Source organism: Aotus nancymaae, unplaced genomic scaffold (assembly GCF_030222135.1).
Source record: "Aotus nancymaae isolate 86718 unplaced genomic scaffold, 86718_ANA_hifiasm-v0.15.2.pri h1tg000011l, whole genome shotgun sequence".
NCBI lineage: Eukaryota > Metazoa > Chordata > Mammalia > Primates > Aotidae > Aotus > Aotus nancymaae.
This window is the reverse complement of record NW_026988422.1, coordinates 44811027-44827426: the sequence shown is the minus strand read 5'-3', so window position 1 is coordinate 44827426 and position 16400 is coordinate 44811027. Positions and strand designations below refer to the sequence as shown.

At 37.8% G+C, this 16400-nt stretch overlaps 4 protein-coding genes and 1 non-coding gene across 13 annotated transcripts in view; 2 read left to right on the top strand and 3 right to left on the bottom strand.

The window, feature by feature from the left end:
- The window catches only part of SLC38A6 (solute carrier family 38 member 6), a 138392-nt gene extending 137464 nt beyond the window's left edge, over window positions 1–928 (bottom strand). For 5 of the 8 annotated variants that reach the window (XR_010342051.1, XR_010342052.1, XR_010342050.1 and 2 more), the window contains exon 1: window positions 597–921. Coding sequence is in view for 3 of the 8 variants with exons in the window: in XM_012435633.2 (XP_012291056.2) it covers window positions 597–701 (105 nt within the window). In the remaining 5 variants the exon portion in view is untranslated. Of the gene's footprint in view, window positions 1–289; window positions 501–596 lie in introns of those variants that run through there. The other 3 variants (XR_010342054.1, XM_064374908.1, XM_012435634.2) reach the window with 3 other exon arrangements.
- On the top strand, window positions 853–10957 carry TRMT5 (tRNA methyltransferase 5). Its single transcript, XM_012435636.2, has 5 exons — window positions 853–985; window positions 2049–2704; window positions 4881–5005; window positions 6374–7025; window positions 7282–10957. Exons 1-5 carry the CDS (start codon window positions 861–863, stop codon window positions 7365–7367), a joined length of 1644 nt encoding a protein of 547 aa, XP_012291059.2. The 5' UTR covers window positions 853–860; the 3' UTR covers window positions 7368–10957.
- On the bottom strand, window positions 8332–8434 carry LOC135274377 (U6 spliceosomal RNA). The gene has a single exon (XR_010342219.1). It is a non-coding gene; the product is annotated as a U6 spliceosomal RNA (small nuclear RNA).
- Window positions 9077–16400, bottom strand: part of MNAT1 (MNAT1 component of CDK activating kinase) — a 219399-nt gene continuing 212075 nt past the window's right edge. The window contains exons 8-9 of one of the 2 annotated variants that reach the window (XR_010342055.1): window positions 15496–15667; window positions 14533–14617 (exon numbers count right to left, since the gene is read on the bottom strand). Coding sequence is in view for 1 of the 2 variants with exons in the window: in XM_021666681.2 (XP_021522356.2) it covers window positions 14497–14617 (121 nt within the window). In the remaining variant the exon portion in view is untranslated. Of the gene's footprint in view, window positions 14618–15495; window positions 15668–16400 lie in introns of both variants that reach the window. The other variant, XM_021666681.2, reaches the window with a different exon arrangement.
- Window positions 10117–11373, top strand: LOC105705702 (high mobility group nucleosome-binding domain-containing protein 3-like). The gene has a single exon (XM_021666680.2). It carries the CDS (start codon window positions 10117–10119, stop codon window positions 10600–10602), a length of 486 nt encoding a protein of 161 aa, XP_021522355.2. The 3' UTR covers window positions 10603–11373.

Sequence of the window (16400 nt, the reverse complement as noted above, 5' to 3'; positions counted from 1 at the left end):
GTATCCCTGAAAACATCCCTTTCCCCACAAACAGCATTGGGAACAAAGTCCTGGGAACAGTGTCTAGGACTTGAGTTAAAAAGCGGAGCGCCCACTGCACAGGCTTTAAGGTCAGGAACGTGCTATGGACTTACTACCAAGTCACTTCCATTCTACCGCTAAGAATTTCTGTATTAAAATGTTTATTACTCTCCCTTCCTCCATGACTAAGTCGGAAAAGGAAAATCCTGGGACTCTGGCAAAGATCTCACGAGATTGGTGGAGTAAAAAAGGTGACAAAGATACTAACAGCAGTGACTACATAATCCTAGGGACATTCATCCCATCATGTTCGCAGCTTCCACTCAACGCTGCATCTCTTCCACCTGAGGCTTTTCATCTTTTCTTTTTAGGGTATGCTAGGCTGCTATCACATTAATAACTGCGCCAATTTCATCTGAATCTCGGCGGCTGCCTTCAGGCCCCATTCCCCAGGGTTCAGGCTCCAGCATCTCCCCTGTCCCGTTACGGTCCTACTTCTTTTCTGGGTCTTATCTGGCAGCACTTAAGGGAAGCCGGAGGGCGTCAGTAGCGGGAAGCGAACAGAGCCCACTTACGTTGCTTAGCAACGGACTCAACTCTTCGGCCTCCGCTTCTTCAGGCTGCTGGGCAGAGACATACCAGCCCCGCTCAGCGTTGAAGCTCCCCCAGGACGCCTCCATGCTGCTCTCCAGCTCACTACCAGGTCCATCTGCGAGCCTCTATGCTCTCCGGTCGTCGGTCGCGCCAGAGGCGGAGCTACGAGCCCGGCCCTTCCGGCTTTCCGTACCTCACCAGGTCCGGGGAGGAAAGGACGCTCGCCCTCTCTGCGGCGAACAGTGATGATGTCATCGAAGGCCCGCCAGTTCAGCCACGACCCACCTCCGAGCGGTACCGCAGCGGGAGGTGAGGGCTCAGCTCGCGGATCCAGCTGCAGAGCGACGCGGGGAATTGGAATGGTGCTTTGGTAAGGTGGCGGCCGCGGTAGGGACTAATGATCCAAGGGAGGTACCAGTCCACCTGGGGCTGCTCTCCGCCTCGTACTGCCTAGACACGGAAACGTCGCGAGGTCACCTACAAGTCCAGGTGTTGACTTTAGGTCAGAGTTACTGGATAGTAAGGAAAGATTGAAAAGCCTTTCGCCACATTTTACTGATGGGAAAACCGAGACTCAGTAATTTATCCAGAGTCACCCAGCTGGTCAGCTGCTAGACCCAATTTGAACTCTGACGGCGAAGTTAGACTAAGTTGCTTTACAGGATTCTGGGACAGGGTCCTTTTCCCTTAAAAGTAAATTCGTTGGTATTTTAAAGACAGTGAATAACTGGTACTGTGCATCTAACACTCAGCAAAACTCTCGTCCGCAAAATTCAGAAACCTCTAGTTGAAGGCGGGACATGTGGCAGTAAAGCATCGAAAACAAACAACAGAGCAATGTATTAAGAACACAAGCACCGAAGTCAGTCAAAACTAGGTTTTAATCCACGCTTAGCCACTTACCAGCTGGGAGACTTTGGGTGGGTTACCTTACTTCTGAGCTTTACTTTACTGATTTACAAAATGAGGATGCAATACTGCACACCTCCCAAAACTGATAATGTGCATAAAGCATTTAGCACAGCATCTGACACAATTAGCACCCACGAGACTATCCTAATAAATATCGCCACTAGTAATGGTCATATATAATGACTATTTCATTTAGAGATGACCATTTAACTCATACTTCAGCCTTCCGATCCCAAATGTATTATCTAGAAAATTGTGGGTGGAGAGGATCATTGAGTATGGCTGATGGATCACTAAGCAGCAGGTGAGTTGAAGGTGTAAATTTAACATATACCACTATTATCTACCACTAATATGACTTACTGAAAAAATCACCTTTTTCTGGAAAAGATGGTATACTTCCCACACACCACTAAACGTTTTATTTGTCAGCATTTAGCAGGTTATTTGAGATAGTAGAATTTAGATTTTTATTCTCAAAAGCTGTTGTGTGTGAATTTTTTTTTTTTTTTTTTTTTAAGGATCTTATGGAGGCCATTTGGATTCTCAAGAAGACTTCTGAAACTGGAAAGCCATAGCATAACTGAATCAAAATCGTTAATTCCACTAGCTTGGACGTCCCTGACACAGACGCTTTCAAAAGCACCTGGTGTTCTCTTATTGGGTCAAAGAAAAATATTCTCAACCATGCCAGAAATAGAAACACATGAGAGAGACTCTGAATTGTTTTCACCACCCTCTGATGTCCGAGGCATGACAAAACTTGATAGAACAGCTTTTAAAAAGACAATCAGCATTCCAGTGCTTAAAGTGAGGAAAGAAGTAGTCAGTAAATTGATGCGATCCCTTAAAAGGGCTGCATTGCAGCGCCCAGGTGTAAAACGTGTAATTGAAGATCCAGAAGATAAAGAAAGTAGACTAATCATGTTGGATCCCTATAAAATGTTTACTCGTGATTCCTTTGAGAAAGCAGAACTCAGTGTTTTAGAGCAGTTAAATGTCAGTCCACAGATCTCTGAATATAATTTGGAACTAACATACGAAAACTTTAAGTCAGAAGAAATCTTGAGAGCTGTGCTTCCTGAAGGTCAAGATGTAACTTCAGGGTTTAGCAGAGTTGGACATATTGCACACCTGAACCTTCGAGATCATCAGCTGCCTTTCAAACATTTAATTGGTATGTGTGTCATAGTAATATTCGTGAATTTGAAGAGAATTTGCAAATTTTTAATTTTAGCTTTAAGAATTAGGGCCGGGCGTGGTGGCTCACGCCTGTAATCCCAGCACTTTGGGAGGCCGAGGCGGGTGGATCACAAGGTCAAGAGATCGAGACCATCCTGGTCAACATGGTGAAACCCCATCTCTACTAAAAATACAAAAAATTAGCTGGGCATGGTGGTGCGTGCCTGTAATCCCAGCTACTCAGGAGGCTGAGGCAGGAGAATTGCCTGAACCCAGGAGGCGGAGGTTGCAGTGAGCCGAGATCGCGCCATTGCACTCCAGCCTGGGTAACAAGAGCGAAACTCTGTCTCAAAAAAAAAGAATTATTTTTTTGGGGGCCTGGCGTGGTGGCTCACGCCTGTAATTCCAGCACTTTCGGGCGCCAAGGCGGGCAGATCACGAGGTCAGGAGATCGAGACCATCTTGACTAACATGGTGAAACCCCGTCTCTACTAAAAATACAAAAAATTAGCTGGGTGTGGTGGCATGCGCCTGTAGTCCCAGCTACTTCGGAGGCTGAGGTAGGAGAATCCCTTAGGGAGTCGGAGGTTGCAGTGAGCCAAGATCGTGCCACTGCGCTCCAGCCTGAAGACAGAGTAAGACTCTGTCTCAAAAAAAAAAAATTTTGTTTTAATGCCAAGTTACAGAGGTAGAACATATTATCATGTTAACTTTAAGCTAGATCTTGAGCTACATACCCTCTTTTGAGGGCCATTTTGGAATATCGTCTTTAAAGTCAGCAAATTCCAAATACTGGTCCAGGCTTTTGTCTATACCAGTACATCAGTGTAGATTAAACTTGAATCACATGCTTTGGCAGCTACATTGAGCAAAGTTCTTTTTGGTACACAAGACTTGTTAGGCCTTCAGGGCTGTTAAATACTAGGTTTCATAAATTTGGGTACTTTATAGTCAAAAGTGCAAGATGTTTTACTTATGCTTTCATTGATTCAACTATTTGAGCCTCTTCTGTATGTGAGACACCATACTGTCCTGTTATTCATTTCTTTTGTTTTTATTGATGAAGGGGGTGATAATGGATAGTGGTAACATAAATCCTTAAGCAGATCCTTGTAATTGTGACTGGGTACAAACGTCAAGTCTAGGCTTTCCTATGAGTCACTGCCTACCCTAACTCAAACATCCCTCTGGCATTCCTATTTTATAAACTTTCTTTCATAGAGGTATTCATACATTAAAAGTGAAACATTTTCATACAGTAGTAATTTTAAAGCTTTTACCATAGACCTTCAGAATAGTGTTTTTTTAATTTGTAAATTTCATTCCTCATTTCAAACTAAATTCTGTACCTTAAAAGTTGAGTTCAAATACGTGAAGTAGAAAGGGAAAGAACAATGATTAATTCATTTATTGATATATTCAAAAATAAGCATCTGATTATCAGAAATTGGACAAATGCTGGTTGTATTTCAGGATATTGTATAATTGAGTACTGTGTGCTGACTTACAGATCAAGTTATCTTATGCAATAAGATAGCCTATGGATTCTTATAACTTTTTAAAGTGCTAACTAAAAAAATAGATTGATCAGAAGGCCATCAGTATGCCAGTTTTGTACCTTTTCTGCTCTGAAATAAATGAACATTTAATTTAGATAGGATTCTGAAGAATCTATGTTCCTTTTTTTGGAAACATTGTTTTGCTGTCATGTATTTCTAAAGCGGGGGCATTTGTTCCAAACTCTCAGTAAAACAGACATTTGGCCTGAGGCCAGTAGAACTGGCAGAAGTTTTACTGTTTTCCGAGGCCATTTGTTGCCAGGGTCCTTGCATCTCTTTCCATTCTTCCCCAGTTCCCTGTGATCTACCTTTTTGGTTCCTTGTTTATTGATTCATTTGAAAAGATTTAGTAAAACATGTAAAAATATTAGGTAGACCCAAACTTAAAATGTTTTCTTTAAAAATGTACCCAGCATTGTGTGTGTGTGTTGGCGACTGTCAAATATTAACTTTAGTCATCTGTTGAATTTTTTAAATTGCATGCCACATTACACTGTGGGTGCAGTTTTTATCAACCAAGAAATACAACTCATTTCTGTTTCATATTAACAATTTTAGCTTTTAATTTGCAACCAATAGGCAGTATTTACGGATTTTCATTTTTTCTTTTAGGCCAGGTTATGATTGACAAAAATCCAGGAATCACCTCAGCAGTAAATAAAATAAATAATATTGACAATACATACCGAAATTTCCAAATGGAAGTGCTATCTGGAGAACAGAACATGATGACAAAGGTATGTTTTATTATCTACAAGTAAGGTGTATATCAAGATTATGTTTATAATCAGAATAGATGAAAAAGATTTAAAATACTTACAACACAAGTATGTGAGAACATGAGCACTTATGTATGCTGTTGATGGAATAACATTGATAAAGCCTTTTCAGAAGAATTGGTTAAATTCTTATATAGTGATACAATGGAATATTTCCATCATTAAAGTTTTTTTAGCTCCATATTTGTTTAAAATAAGTTGTCTATTGATAGGCTGACAATGGACAATTGACAGAAAGCAATATGTGACAAAAAGCAAGTTATAGAACAGTATGTATAAAACAGTTCTCGAAATATATTTAAACCTTCTAGGTTATACTCAGAAAGACTTTTAGTTGGCAGAAATTTGCAGAAACATTTCTACCTCTGTAACCTTAGTAATTTGCCAGAAGTATCTGTTATGGTTGGGAGGAGGGAAAAAAAAAAAAAACACGTACAAATTGGGAATTAAGGTCCTGCAAAGCAGATGATGGAAGATGTATCTATCAGATTTATAGAACTTATGAATTTTCTGGCCTTTGATTCTTCATCCATAAATTAAGGAGTTTAAGATGATGACTGAGGTCATACTCCGTAACTGTAACTTCAGTTTTATTTTCTGTTTTTTTAAGGTGTCTACTACAGTAGACCCAAAAGAAATGTTACAAAGTCTTTTGTTCAAGACTTAGCTTCACTGTATATATTTGGTTTACCCATGAAAACTCAAGTTTGGGAAAGGAAAGAGAATCTGGGAATGATTCATTCTATACACTGGCTCTAATTTAGAGACAAAATTTGCAAAGTTCATGAGGTGTCTAAAAACATAGTAAAATACCTCAAAATTGAGTGACACATCTAGCATGGCTCCCTTTTATAAACACAAAACTAAATAAGGAGGGACGCTTGTTTGCTGCATAGAAGTACTCTCTGCAACTTGGCTACCCACCATGAAGATATGGGTGGTGTGTTGTTTCAAAACTGTAGATCTTGTCTATCTGGTGACATAAGTGAGTTAAGCCAGTTAGTTGGCCAGTCTGAAAAATTGCTCATATCATTTGGTAACTAATTTATAGCCATGGCCCTTTAGGATTGAGATGGAGAGACATTTGGCTTTGAAGAGATGATTTTTTTCTCACCAATAAGTCTAATGCAGTGTATCAAATGGCTCTAGGAATAGCATAAACACCAGGAGTCTAATTAAAATGCCTTTAAATGCACTGTTGTTGGCTCTCATGGTAGTAAATTTAAATGTGTATGTGTTTGCCTGTGTGTATACACACCTATCCAATATCAGTGGTTAGGATTTAGGACCAAGGAGATTAACCAAAAGCCTAACACTTTTCTTCAGGTTCGAGAAAACAATTACACCTATGAATTTGATTTTTCAAAAGTCTATTGGAATCCTCGTCTCTCTACAGAACACAGCCGTATCACAGAACTTCTCAAGCCCGGGGATGTCCTATTTGATGTTTTTGCTGGGGTTGGGCCCTTTGCCATTCCAGTAGCAAAGAAAAACTGCACTGTATTTGCCAATGATCTCAATCCTGAATCCCATAAATGGCTGTTGCACAATTGTAAATTAAATAAAGTGGACCAAAAGGTGAAAGTCTTCAACTTGGATGGGAAAGACTTCCTCCAAGGACCTATCAAAGAAGAGTTAATGCAGCTGCTGAGTCTGTCAAAAGAAAGAAAACCGTCTGTGCACATTGTCATGAACTTGCCAGCAAAAGCTATAGAGTTTCTTAGTGCTTTCAAATCACTTTTAGATGAGCAGCCATGCAGCAGTGAACTCCTTCCCATAGTGCACTGTTACAGCTTTTCCAAAGATGCTAACCCTACTGAGGATGTTCGTCAAAGAGCTGAAGCTGTGTTAGGCATTTCCCTGGAGGCATGCAGTTCAGTTCACCTGGTAAGAAATGTGGCCCCAAACAAGGAAATGCTGTGCATCACCTTTCAGATTCCTGCTGCTGTACTCTACAAGAACCAGACCAGAAATCCAGGTGAGCAGTTTCTGGAAAATTAAATGTAAACCTTGCCATTCAATTGTGACTAGTTCCTCATTTAACAAATTTTAGTACAGTATTAGTTCAGTCTAATAGAAAGCTCTTTCATTAAAATAGTAAATCTGCAAGAATGTTATTTCTAAGTTGACTAGATTAAACATCTTTAAAATGCCTATATTGTTTGTTTTTTAACTTCAACTGTTCTTCAACTGTTAATATCTTACCTAAAATAGGTTTTCTGGATTTGTTACAGAGAATTGCGAAGATCCGCCTCTTAAAAGGCAGAGGACAGCTGAAGCCTTTTCAGATGAAAAAACACAAATTGCTTCAAACACTTAATTGGAAATGTTTTCTCCATCTCCCTACCAGACTTACATGTAGGAAAATATAATTTGTATTATTAAATAAAATTTTAGTGTTCAGTTTTTACTATTGAACCCTTGTACTTTGCCTTATTTTATAAATTGAGGATTACGAATTAAACTTTAACTAAAATAAGTCTACAAAATACATTCCCTGTTATCTAAATTATAATATGTAATTATTTTATAATCTAAATTATATATAATTTTTATTAGATAAATATGATTAAATATTTTCTTTCGGGGAAAATCATTTATGAAGGCAGGGTAATTAAGTACTGACCAGGAAGGCACTAACACCACTTTGTAGTTGTCCTTTATATTACTGCTCCTTTACTACCAATTATCACCGTAAAAGTAATAAAAAATGAAGTTATTTAGAACAGTGCAGGCAAACTACATCCTGCAGGCCAATCTTGCCCACCACCTGTGTTCATATGGCCTGTGACCTAATAATGTTCTTATATTTTCCATTGGTTGAAAAATAAAAGAAGAACATTTTGTGATATGTGAAAATTGTATGACATCTATGTATCAATTTTAAAAATTGAATTGTGCCGGTCGCAGTGACTCATGCCTATAATCCCAGCACTTTGGGAGGCTGAGGTGGGTGGATCATGAGGTTAGGAGTTTGAGACCAGCCTGGCCAACATAGTGAAACCCTGTCTCTACTAAAAATACAAAAACTTAGCCAGGTGTGGTGGCATGCGCCTATAGGGAGGCTGAGGTAGGAGAATCACTTGAACCTGGGAGGCAGAGTTTGCATTGAGCTGAAACCACGCCATTGTACTCCACTCTGGGTGAGAGTGAGACTCCGTCTCAAAAAAAAAAAAAAAAAATTGTATGATATTAAGAGTTTCAGAGTTCATATAAAGTTTGATTGGAACATACCATGGTCATTTGTTTACGTATCATCTGCAGCTGTTTTTTGTCTTTAATATAGAACGCTCATGAATTTCTATTTCTATGTCATCCTTGCGCAGGGACCATGCTAATCTCTATATTGTTCCAGTTTTTTAGTACATGTGCTGCTGAAGTGAGGACTGCAGCTGCTTTCTTGATACAACAGCAGAGTTGAGTGGTTGCAACACATACTGAATGTGACTGTCATCATTTCATACTTCTGTTTGGCACATCACAAATCACTGATGTGGTTGTAACAACAGCATTTTGAGTGCCATGTATATCACATGAACCCACATTTTTTATTACCAGAGCATATTATAGCAAAACAAGAAAAGTGGATTTTGTTGTATTTTTTAAATACAGTAGGGTGTAAATTATTTTGATGTTGAATTAGATGACAAAGCATCTATAGCTATGCTAAAAGAATAAAATAACTGTTGACATTACCAGACAAACCACTCATCACAGTATTCCCAACTCACAGGCAAGCAACTGTCAGAAAAATTAGAAAATTTAAAATGGAAATATCAAAGCAGGCTTTCTTCACAACATGAAAATGAGGCTGCAACCAAAGTAAGTCTCCAAGTGAATCATTTGTTAACCAAGCAAGGAAAGCCATTTACTCATGGTGAATTAGTTGTGTTTGGATGCAGCAGCTGAAGTAATGTGTCCAGAGAAAATAAACTTGATAAAGACTACTGGCCTTTGGCAAGAACAGTTGCTCAAAGAGTTAAGCACATTGAAAGCGACATAAATAGTCACTTAGAAAATGATTCTGGATGGTTTTTTGAATCTATTTTTATTTTTACTTAGAGACAAGGTCTTGCTCTGTTACCCAGGCTGGAGTGCAAAGACACAGTCACAGCTCAAAGTAGCCTTGAACTCCTAAGCTTGAGATCTTCCCATCTTGGCTTCTTACAGTGTTAGGGTTACAGGTGTGAGCCCCTATCTGTGGCCCTCGTGAATGGTTTAGCACCATCCCCTTGGTGCTGTCCTCACGATAATGAGTTCTCATGAGCCGGTTGTTTAAAAGTATGTGGCACGCGCCCCTCACACTCTTGCTCCTGCTTTCGCCATGTGAAGTGCCTGCTCCTGTTTTGCCTTCTACCATGAGTAAAAGCTTCCTGAGGCCTCCCCAGAAGCAGATGCCAGTGCTGTGCTTCCTATAGCCTGCAGAACCAGTTACACCTCTTAAAAATTACCTAGTATCAGGTATTTCTTTACAGCAATGCAAGAATGGCCTAAAACACAAGGCAAAACAACTTTAATATGAAACATACTATGGTACAGTCATTTTGACAATCAATATTTGAATCACAATATTTGAAGCACAGTATCTTTACACATTTGTCATGCTATCGGAAGATAAAACAAGAAGCAAGATTTCCATTCTCACAAATTGTAGCAAATATATTCTCTGAGTTCAGCATTTTTAGGCACCTTGGTGCAAGTGCAAAGAAAATTTCTCTGTTTCAAAATCCATATAACTGCAATTGAGGTTATGCAACCTAATTTTCAGTAAGAAGTGATTAAAATAATGACATGCTAAAAGGCAAATTTCAAGGGAAGAATCTAATAGAATTTTACAGATGCTTTCCAAGTGATGAATATGCTCAATTAATTTCATGTGCTCCTGGATTGATAGCAGTATTTTGCAATACCTATCTATATGAAAAGATATTTCTAAAGATAAAATATGCAAAATTTCATTACCATTATTATTAATGGTTAATGATGGTCAATGATAACCCTTAACAGGCAATCATTTACAACTGATTTTGATCACAGGGAACACTTACTTAGAACCCTAATTAAAGGCAATGTTATTCTCACCAAAAAAGGCATTACAAAAAATTGGACTATATTTTGAATTTTGTCAATTAAAAAAGTGTAGGAGCAGTGTGAAGAGGCGAGAACGACCCCCACCCAACCAAAGCCCGCGTGCTGCTGCATCCAGCACCCAGTGCCTACGTCCCGCTGCCGCCATCGCTACCGCCACCATGTCCAAGAGAAAGGCTGAAGGGGATGCTAAAGGAGATAAAGCCAAGGTGAAGGACAAACCACAGAGAAGATCTGTGAGGTTGTCTGCTAAACCTGCTCCTCCAAAGCTAGAGCCCAAGCCTAAAAAGGCCCCTGCAAAGAAGGGAGAGAAGGTACCCAAAGGGAAAAAGGGAAAAGCTGACGCTGGCAAGGAGAGGAATAACTGCAGAAAAATGGAGATACCAAAACAGACCAGGCACAGAAAACTGAAGGTGCTGGAGATGCCAAGTGAAGTGGGTGCATTTTTTATAACTGTATACTGGTGACTGTACCGTTTAAAATACTATTTTTTAAGTCAGTTTTATAAAAATGCAGAATTTTGCTTTCCTTTTTTTTCTTGTTAAGCTATGTTATTAGCACACAGAACAATTCATTGTTGTTTTTTTGGGGGGGGGCATATGTCACTAATAGAATGCCTCCAGAGCTGGATTGATGTGGGGAAAACACCTTCCCTTCTAGTTTTGAGGGACTCCCTCTTGGCTCCTAGGAGGAGGGATTCCCGTTGACACGCATGGCCACCTTGGCACAAAAGCCTTGTGGTATGGAAAAAGAAATTCATTTTTATGTCCTCTTCTCCCTTTCCATCTTTCAGCACAGACTTAACTCCCTTAAGCCCAGACATCTGTTGGGAGCTGACCCCCAGTCATTGGTTACCAGTGTCAGGAATCTGGACTTTCCCGTGATGCCACTGAGATGGCACCTGTCAAAAGAGAAGTGGTTCCATTTCTAGATTGTGTCTCTTTAGATAACTTCTGCCATTTTCATTTCACTTCCTGAAAGGGCCAGCTTGTGAAAAGTTGTTAAACAACATTCTAAATGTGAAATGTCAACCCTCACTCTAAACTATCCCTGTTCAGAGCATCAGATGAAGATTTCATTGGGTTTTATAGTGGCTTTCTGGTTTTTGGTAGTCCATTGAAGAAAGGAGTTTGAAAGTTATATACTGTTAATGATTGTCTGCCCTGTCCTGCCTGAAATACCATGATTGTTTATGGAAAGTATCTTTAATAAAGCTGGATACAGTTTGGAAAAAAAAAGTGGGGCAATTTGCTTTACCTCGTTCTGTAAGTAATATCCTCGATTTTGCTTGTTACCATTGCAAAGCCTAAAATATTTACTATCTGGCCCTACAGAAAATGTTTAAGAACCCTAATCTAGATAATTAATTACAAATTCAAATGCCTTCAGAAGTCTGGCAGGCCACGTAAACAAATGAAGGTGATAAATGGTAAGCAGTATAGGGATGTAATAAACTTGAGCCCTTATTCCTTACTTAAAGGAATTACATTCAAATTGTTTTGAAACTCAATCCAAGTATAGTACATTGATGTCCTAGGTTATAAAGTATGTGTACAAATGATGTTCTTATTCATACATGTAAAGTGGTAAGAGTCTTGTCTCCCTTTAGTTACTCTGGACAAAATATGCAATATGTAATTGTAAAGGAAACAGAATCCCTAAATGTATCAATTAACATTTTAACTTCCCCCTTTTCCTTCAGAGTGGATAAGTGAATATGTGATTATCCTTTATTTAAATCTAGGTCCACCCTAAACTTTCAGATGTGAAACCTAGTAAATGAGTTCCTGATGAATCTACTAGAAAATGACAGCTAGAAAGCTAGAAAGCTCATTAGATACCATTTTTAATTTTGTTAACTTTTTGACAAGTTTTCTGCCACCTTAATTGGATTTTAAAATAATTACCTGACAACCTGTTGACAGCCTAAAGACAGCTTCTAAGAGAAGTGTAGGTGAAATATTCATTGAATCAAATTAAGGAATACTAAGTAATTGTGCATACTAACTATGGTGTAAATACATTCTGTACCATTAATATCTGCTTAAAAGGAAGTATAGTTAGTAAAATCATTTTCTACATCACGAATTTGTCAGAACGTCTCTTAGGACATCAACAAGTTCATTTAGTTGATGCCATTTATATCCCATAAAAGATCTAGATACTTGATCTGTAGAACTTCCTGGAAGTCTTATGAAGTTCAACTACACAGGACTAGTTTTAGCACAGCTGTTGTTTGACAGTCATCTCTAGAGCATGGATTCTGGAGTCTGGCTGCCTCAGTTCAAATCTTAGCTCTGCTATTTTTAAGTTATATGACTGTTGGCAACTTACCTAACCTCTGTCTCAGCTTCCCCATCTGTTAAAATGGGGAAAATAATAGAACTGTTCTGAGGATTAGGTAATAAAGGATGCATGAAGCACAGTGCCTGGGACACAGGTAGTATAGTAGTTGTTAACTATTACTTCTGTACTCATAAAATACTTGAAGACTTAATTCATGTAGATGAAAGACATGTACAGCCTTTGTCTCTGAGAGTAAATCATTCGGAGGGTAGGGGATAAGCACCTCAATTTAGAATATTTCTGTTGCTTAGTAAATCCAGTGAATTCCCTAAACCTGAGCGAATTGTCACTAGGTTATTTTTCACCATTCCCTTTGATCAAATAAGGTCAGTTCACTTCTAAATTTGGTCTATTGAAAAAAGTACAGCAATAGCAAGTGCAAAATATTTACAAATGTATAAAGGTTTTGGAATTTATTTGCCAAACCAGGTGTATGCAATTTCCACAATAAGGCAGGCTCAAAACAAGTCTTAAAACCCTTGATATGTCTTATTAATTAATTCATTATTTTTAAATACATTTATAAAACGTATGAGAACAAGCAGTAGTGTTTCTTTTCAAAAGATTGGATTCCTTATTTTTGCACTTGGCTGCTGCAAAGCTTTAACTGTACATTCAATGTTCTAACTATTCTTTGAGCAGATTTACAGACTGTACTTAAAAACACTAATCCTCAAGTTGGGGAATACCTAATAGATAAAGGAACAGGATATGCAGTCTGGTAGAGCGTAGATAGAACTGGACTTCAATTTAAAAAAACAAAAAACAAAAAAACCCTGTATTCTGATTCTGGCTTTTTACTAACTTGTGTATATGATCTTTGTCTACTCTATTATTTGATGCCTTGGTTTTCTCATTTATCAAAGATAGTAGATGTACAATAAAGATGAAGATGTATTCCTAAAATTAATTAATACCTGCTTAGTAAAATAAGAGGGAGTTGTTACATATGGATATTCCATGCTAATGAAACCACAAGTTCTGTTTCACATAAGTTTCTACCTATAAAACTAACATCTGTTGTAATAGAGATTTGATAAGAAATCCCTTAATTTCCTTAAGAAACTATATCCCATATCCAATGGTCTATGTAACAAACTCATACAAGGTTAAGATGCTGCAAATATCATCCTTTTCAAATCTAAACTCTTTAAGCAAAACCCTAGTAATAAAAGCCTTTGAAGTTTCAACAAAAAACTGTATCAGTATATAATTTATACATAGGGAAATTCTACTTAAAATGTACCTTCTCCAGTCTCCAAGGATTCATCTAAATTGAGCTTATATTGGAAGTGAAAGGTGTCATTTAAGTATTAAATTTTATTAACTTACTTCTTTGAATGTGTCATTAAAGCAGGTTAATGCTGGGCTCTGTTTTAGCCTGAGTGTGGCTCACAGCTGGGAACTATAACACCTTGATCAAAGTTTGCCTCATTTTCCACTGCTTAAAACAGGCATTGAGTCCTTAGCATTGAAGGAATGACATTATCATGGGTCAGGTTTTTCTTGCCATAACTTGGTCAAAGGAAATATATCCACTTGTCTGGACTAGTATTAACAAGACATTAGGAAAAAGGGGAACATTTTATGAGAAGAAATAATAGACGGATATTAACAGTAAATGTTGTAATCAAAATGGTATTTAAAATGTGTTCAAGTAAAACACTGTAGTAAGAGAAAAACCACAGAACTTAATATAAATTCTAGCTTTATTTTTAAAAAAGATTTTATAAGTCTGTCAACCTCAAACACATACACGTGAATTATTTATTCCTCTCTTCCATCAGATGAGGCTTATTGTGTCAAATCCTCTGAAAAATATAAGTAAAAAATCTTTTTCACAAATATATATTCCTTATATTACTCATCTTAGTTCTGAAATCTCTTTATATACTTTAACACAGCTGCTAGTGGTAGAACTGTGTTGTGCAGCTGCATATAGCTATAACTTTACAAGTCTGCTTTACTTTTGCTAGCTCCCTGGTTCAGCTCCAAGGTCCAAATCTTATAAATGGTTAACTGGGTTGCCAGAAAAGCCCACTGAATGCATCCTGTAGTGCTCTGTGACAAGCAAGAGAAGAAGTATAGCCTCCAGCAAGGTCCTGTGGAGAGGCAGCTCTGACATGGTTTAAATACCTAAAACAAAACAAGAAGTACAGCATTGATATAAAAAGCAAATACAAATTGGTAACATTTTAAAAAGCAATAGTAAAACTGATTCAAGTTTTAAAGAGGAATTCCAAGATGGAAATATTCAGGCTTTTATTATAAATAGATTATAACCTTTCAAAAGGAAACATGCCAACTGTATGTGTAGTGCCTAAACTAGTACGAACTTACGTAACAAATTACCATGGGGTCTAAAAACAGTTCTGAAAGAGGTTTCAAAAATGATTCTAAAATATTCACTGCCTCACAATTTTCAGAGCTGATTTGTTTTGTTGGCTGTTTTTTGGACACCTAACTAATGCCCTTCTTCCTAGCATATGCTTAAGAAATACACAGTACCACAATACTATTGTATTATTGATATTTCTACATAAATATGTTTTAAAGCAAGCCCTAAATACCTAAACAAATCGAAAAGGGGAGAATACGTAGGATTTACTTCAAAAGTACTTCAATATTCCAAGAATATATTGTCTCCTTCCTTGCTGGAAAGGAAATATTAGAAAATTACATGTTGAAGAAATCTCTGCGACTGAGCCTGAGTTCAAAATAATGTCTGAAAAAGTAAATACAGAGAAGTCTTACTGATATCAAAGAACAATATAACAATTCATTTTTTTCTGCAACCACACAGTTTTTGTTGTTGTTGTTGTTTTAGCAATTAAACCTTTCTAACGTGACAAAAATAGACAAAACAGGCCTAAAAAAAATTGGACAATCTACCCAAAGAGGGACAACTTAGCATGACTACTACCATTGCTGGAAGCAAATAATTCCAGCTTTGTTTTAATGCTTAGTTTAAGAAACTACCTTGTCTCTTCAGGAAGTAAAGGAGCTTCACCCACCTTAGAATTACTGGTATGGCAAATGAATTAATCAGGTACAAGAACATTTTAATAACTTGGAACCTTTTTTACTCATTCAGACTTCCTGTGTGTCAAGATCTTAATGCATGAGCAACTTATAACTTCAAATATAACAACAAGTCTTTTTCATTTGTATCCATGTTTAATAAACCTGTGTAATGAAAATATATACAGCAATATAAGAGTCTAATCGAAAAAATGAATCAAGTTAGGATGCAGGCTAAGTTCCTGGAATTAGCTATAATTTATTCACATTGCCACAAATCAAGTTTTTAACTCAAGTCTTTGCTTCTCTACCAAAGATGAAAGGGGAAAGTGGAAGGAAGAAGAAAATTAATATTTATTGAACAAAAACATTTTTGATAGTATTTTATAGCCATAAAACATATCTGAGCATGCATCTCCAAAATCTGTATACTTATTTATTCATAATATACTAATATAGTAATTATATTATAAAAATAGAAAACTTCAAGGATGAAATAAAAATATTTAAAAGTTCTGGCTGAGTGTGGTGGCTCACGCCTGTTATCGCAGCACTTTGGGAGGCCAAGGTGGATGAGTGGATCACCTGAAGTCAGGAGTACGAGACCAGCCTGGCCAACATGGCCAAAACCCTGTCTCTACTAAATACAAAACATTAGCCAGGCATGGTGGCATGTGCCTGTAATCCCAGCTACTCAAAAGTCTGAGGCAGAGCGAGACTCTTATCAGTCAATCAATCAATCAATCAATGTTTTCATATTTTCTTCCTACACCCCATCTTACCTACCCTCATCCACTTTGGAGACTACTGTTACTAGTCCTTATTGTCTAGGTGCGGTGGCTCAGGCCTGTAATCCCAGCACTCTGGGAAGCCAAGGTGGGTGGATCGCCTGAAGTCA

Bases quoted from the DNA above. Each gene is read 5' to 3' on its own strand.
- TRMT5 (XM_012435636.2), top strand. From the start codon at position 861: ATGATGTCATCGAAGGCCCGCCAGTTCAGCCACGACCCACCTCCGAGC. The intron at 5,006-6,373 runs GTATGTTTTATT...ACTTTTCTTCAG, and splicing joins AACAGAACATGATGACAAAG to GTTCGAGAAAACAATTACAC. The intron at 7,026-7,281 runs GTGAGCAGTTTC...GATTTGTTACAG, and splicing joins GAACCAGACCAGAAATCCAG to AGAATTGCGAAGATCCGCCT.
- LOC105705702 (XM_021666680.2), top strand. From the start codon at position 10,117: ATGTTATTCTCACCAAAAAAGGCATTACAAAAAATTGGACTATATTTT.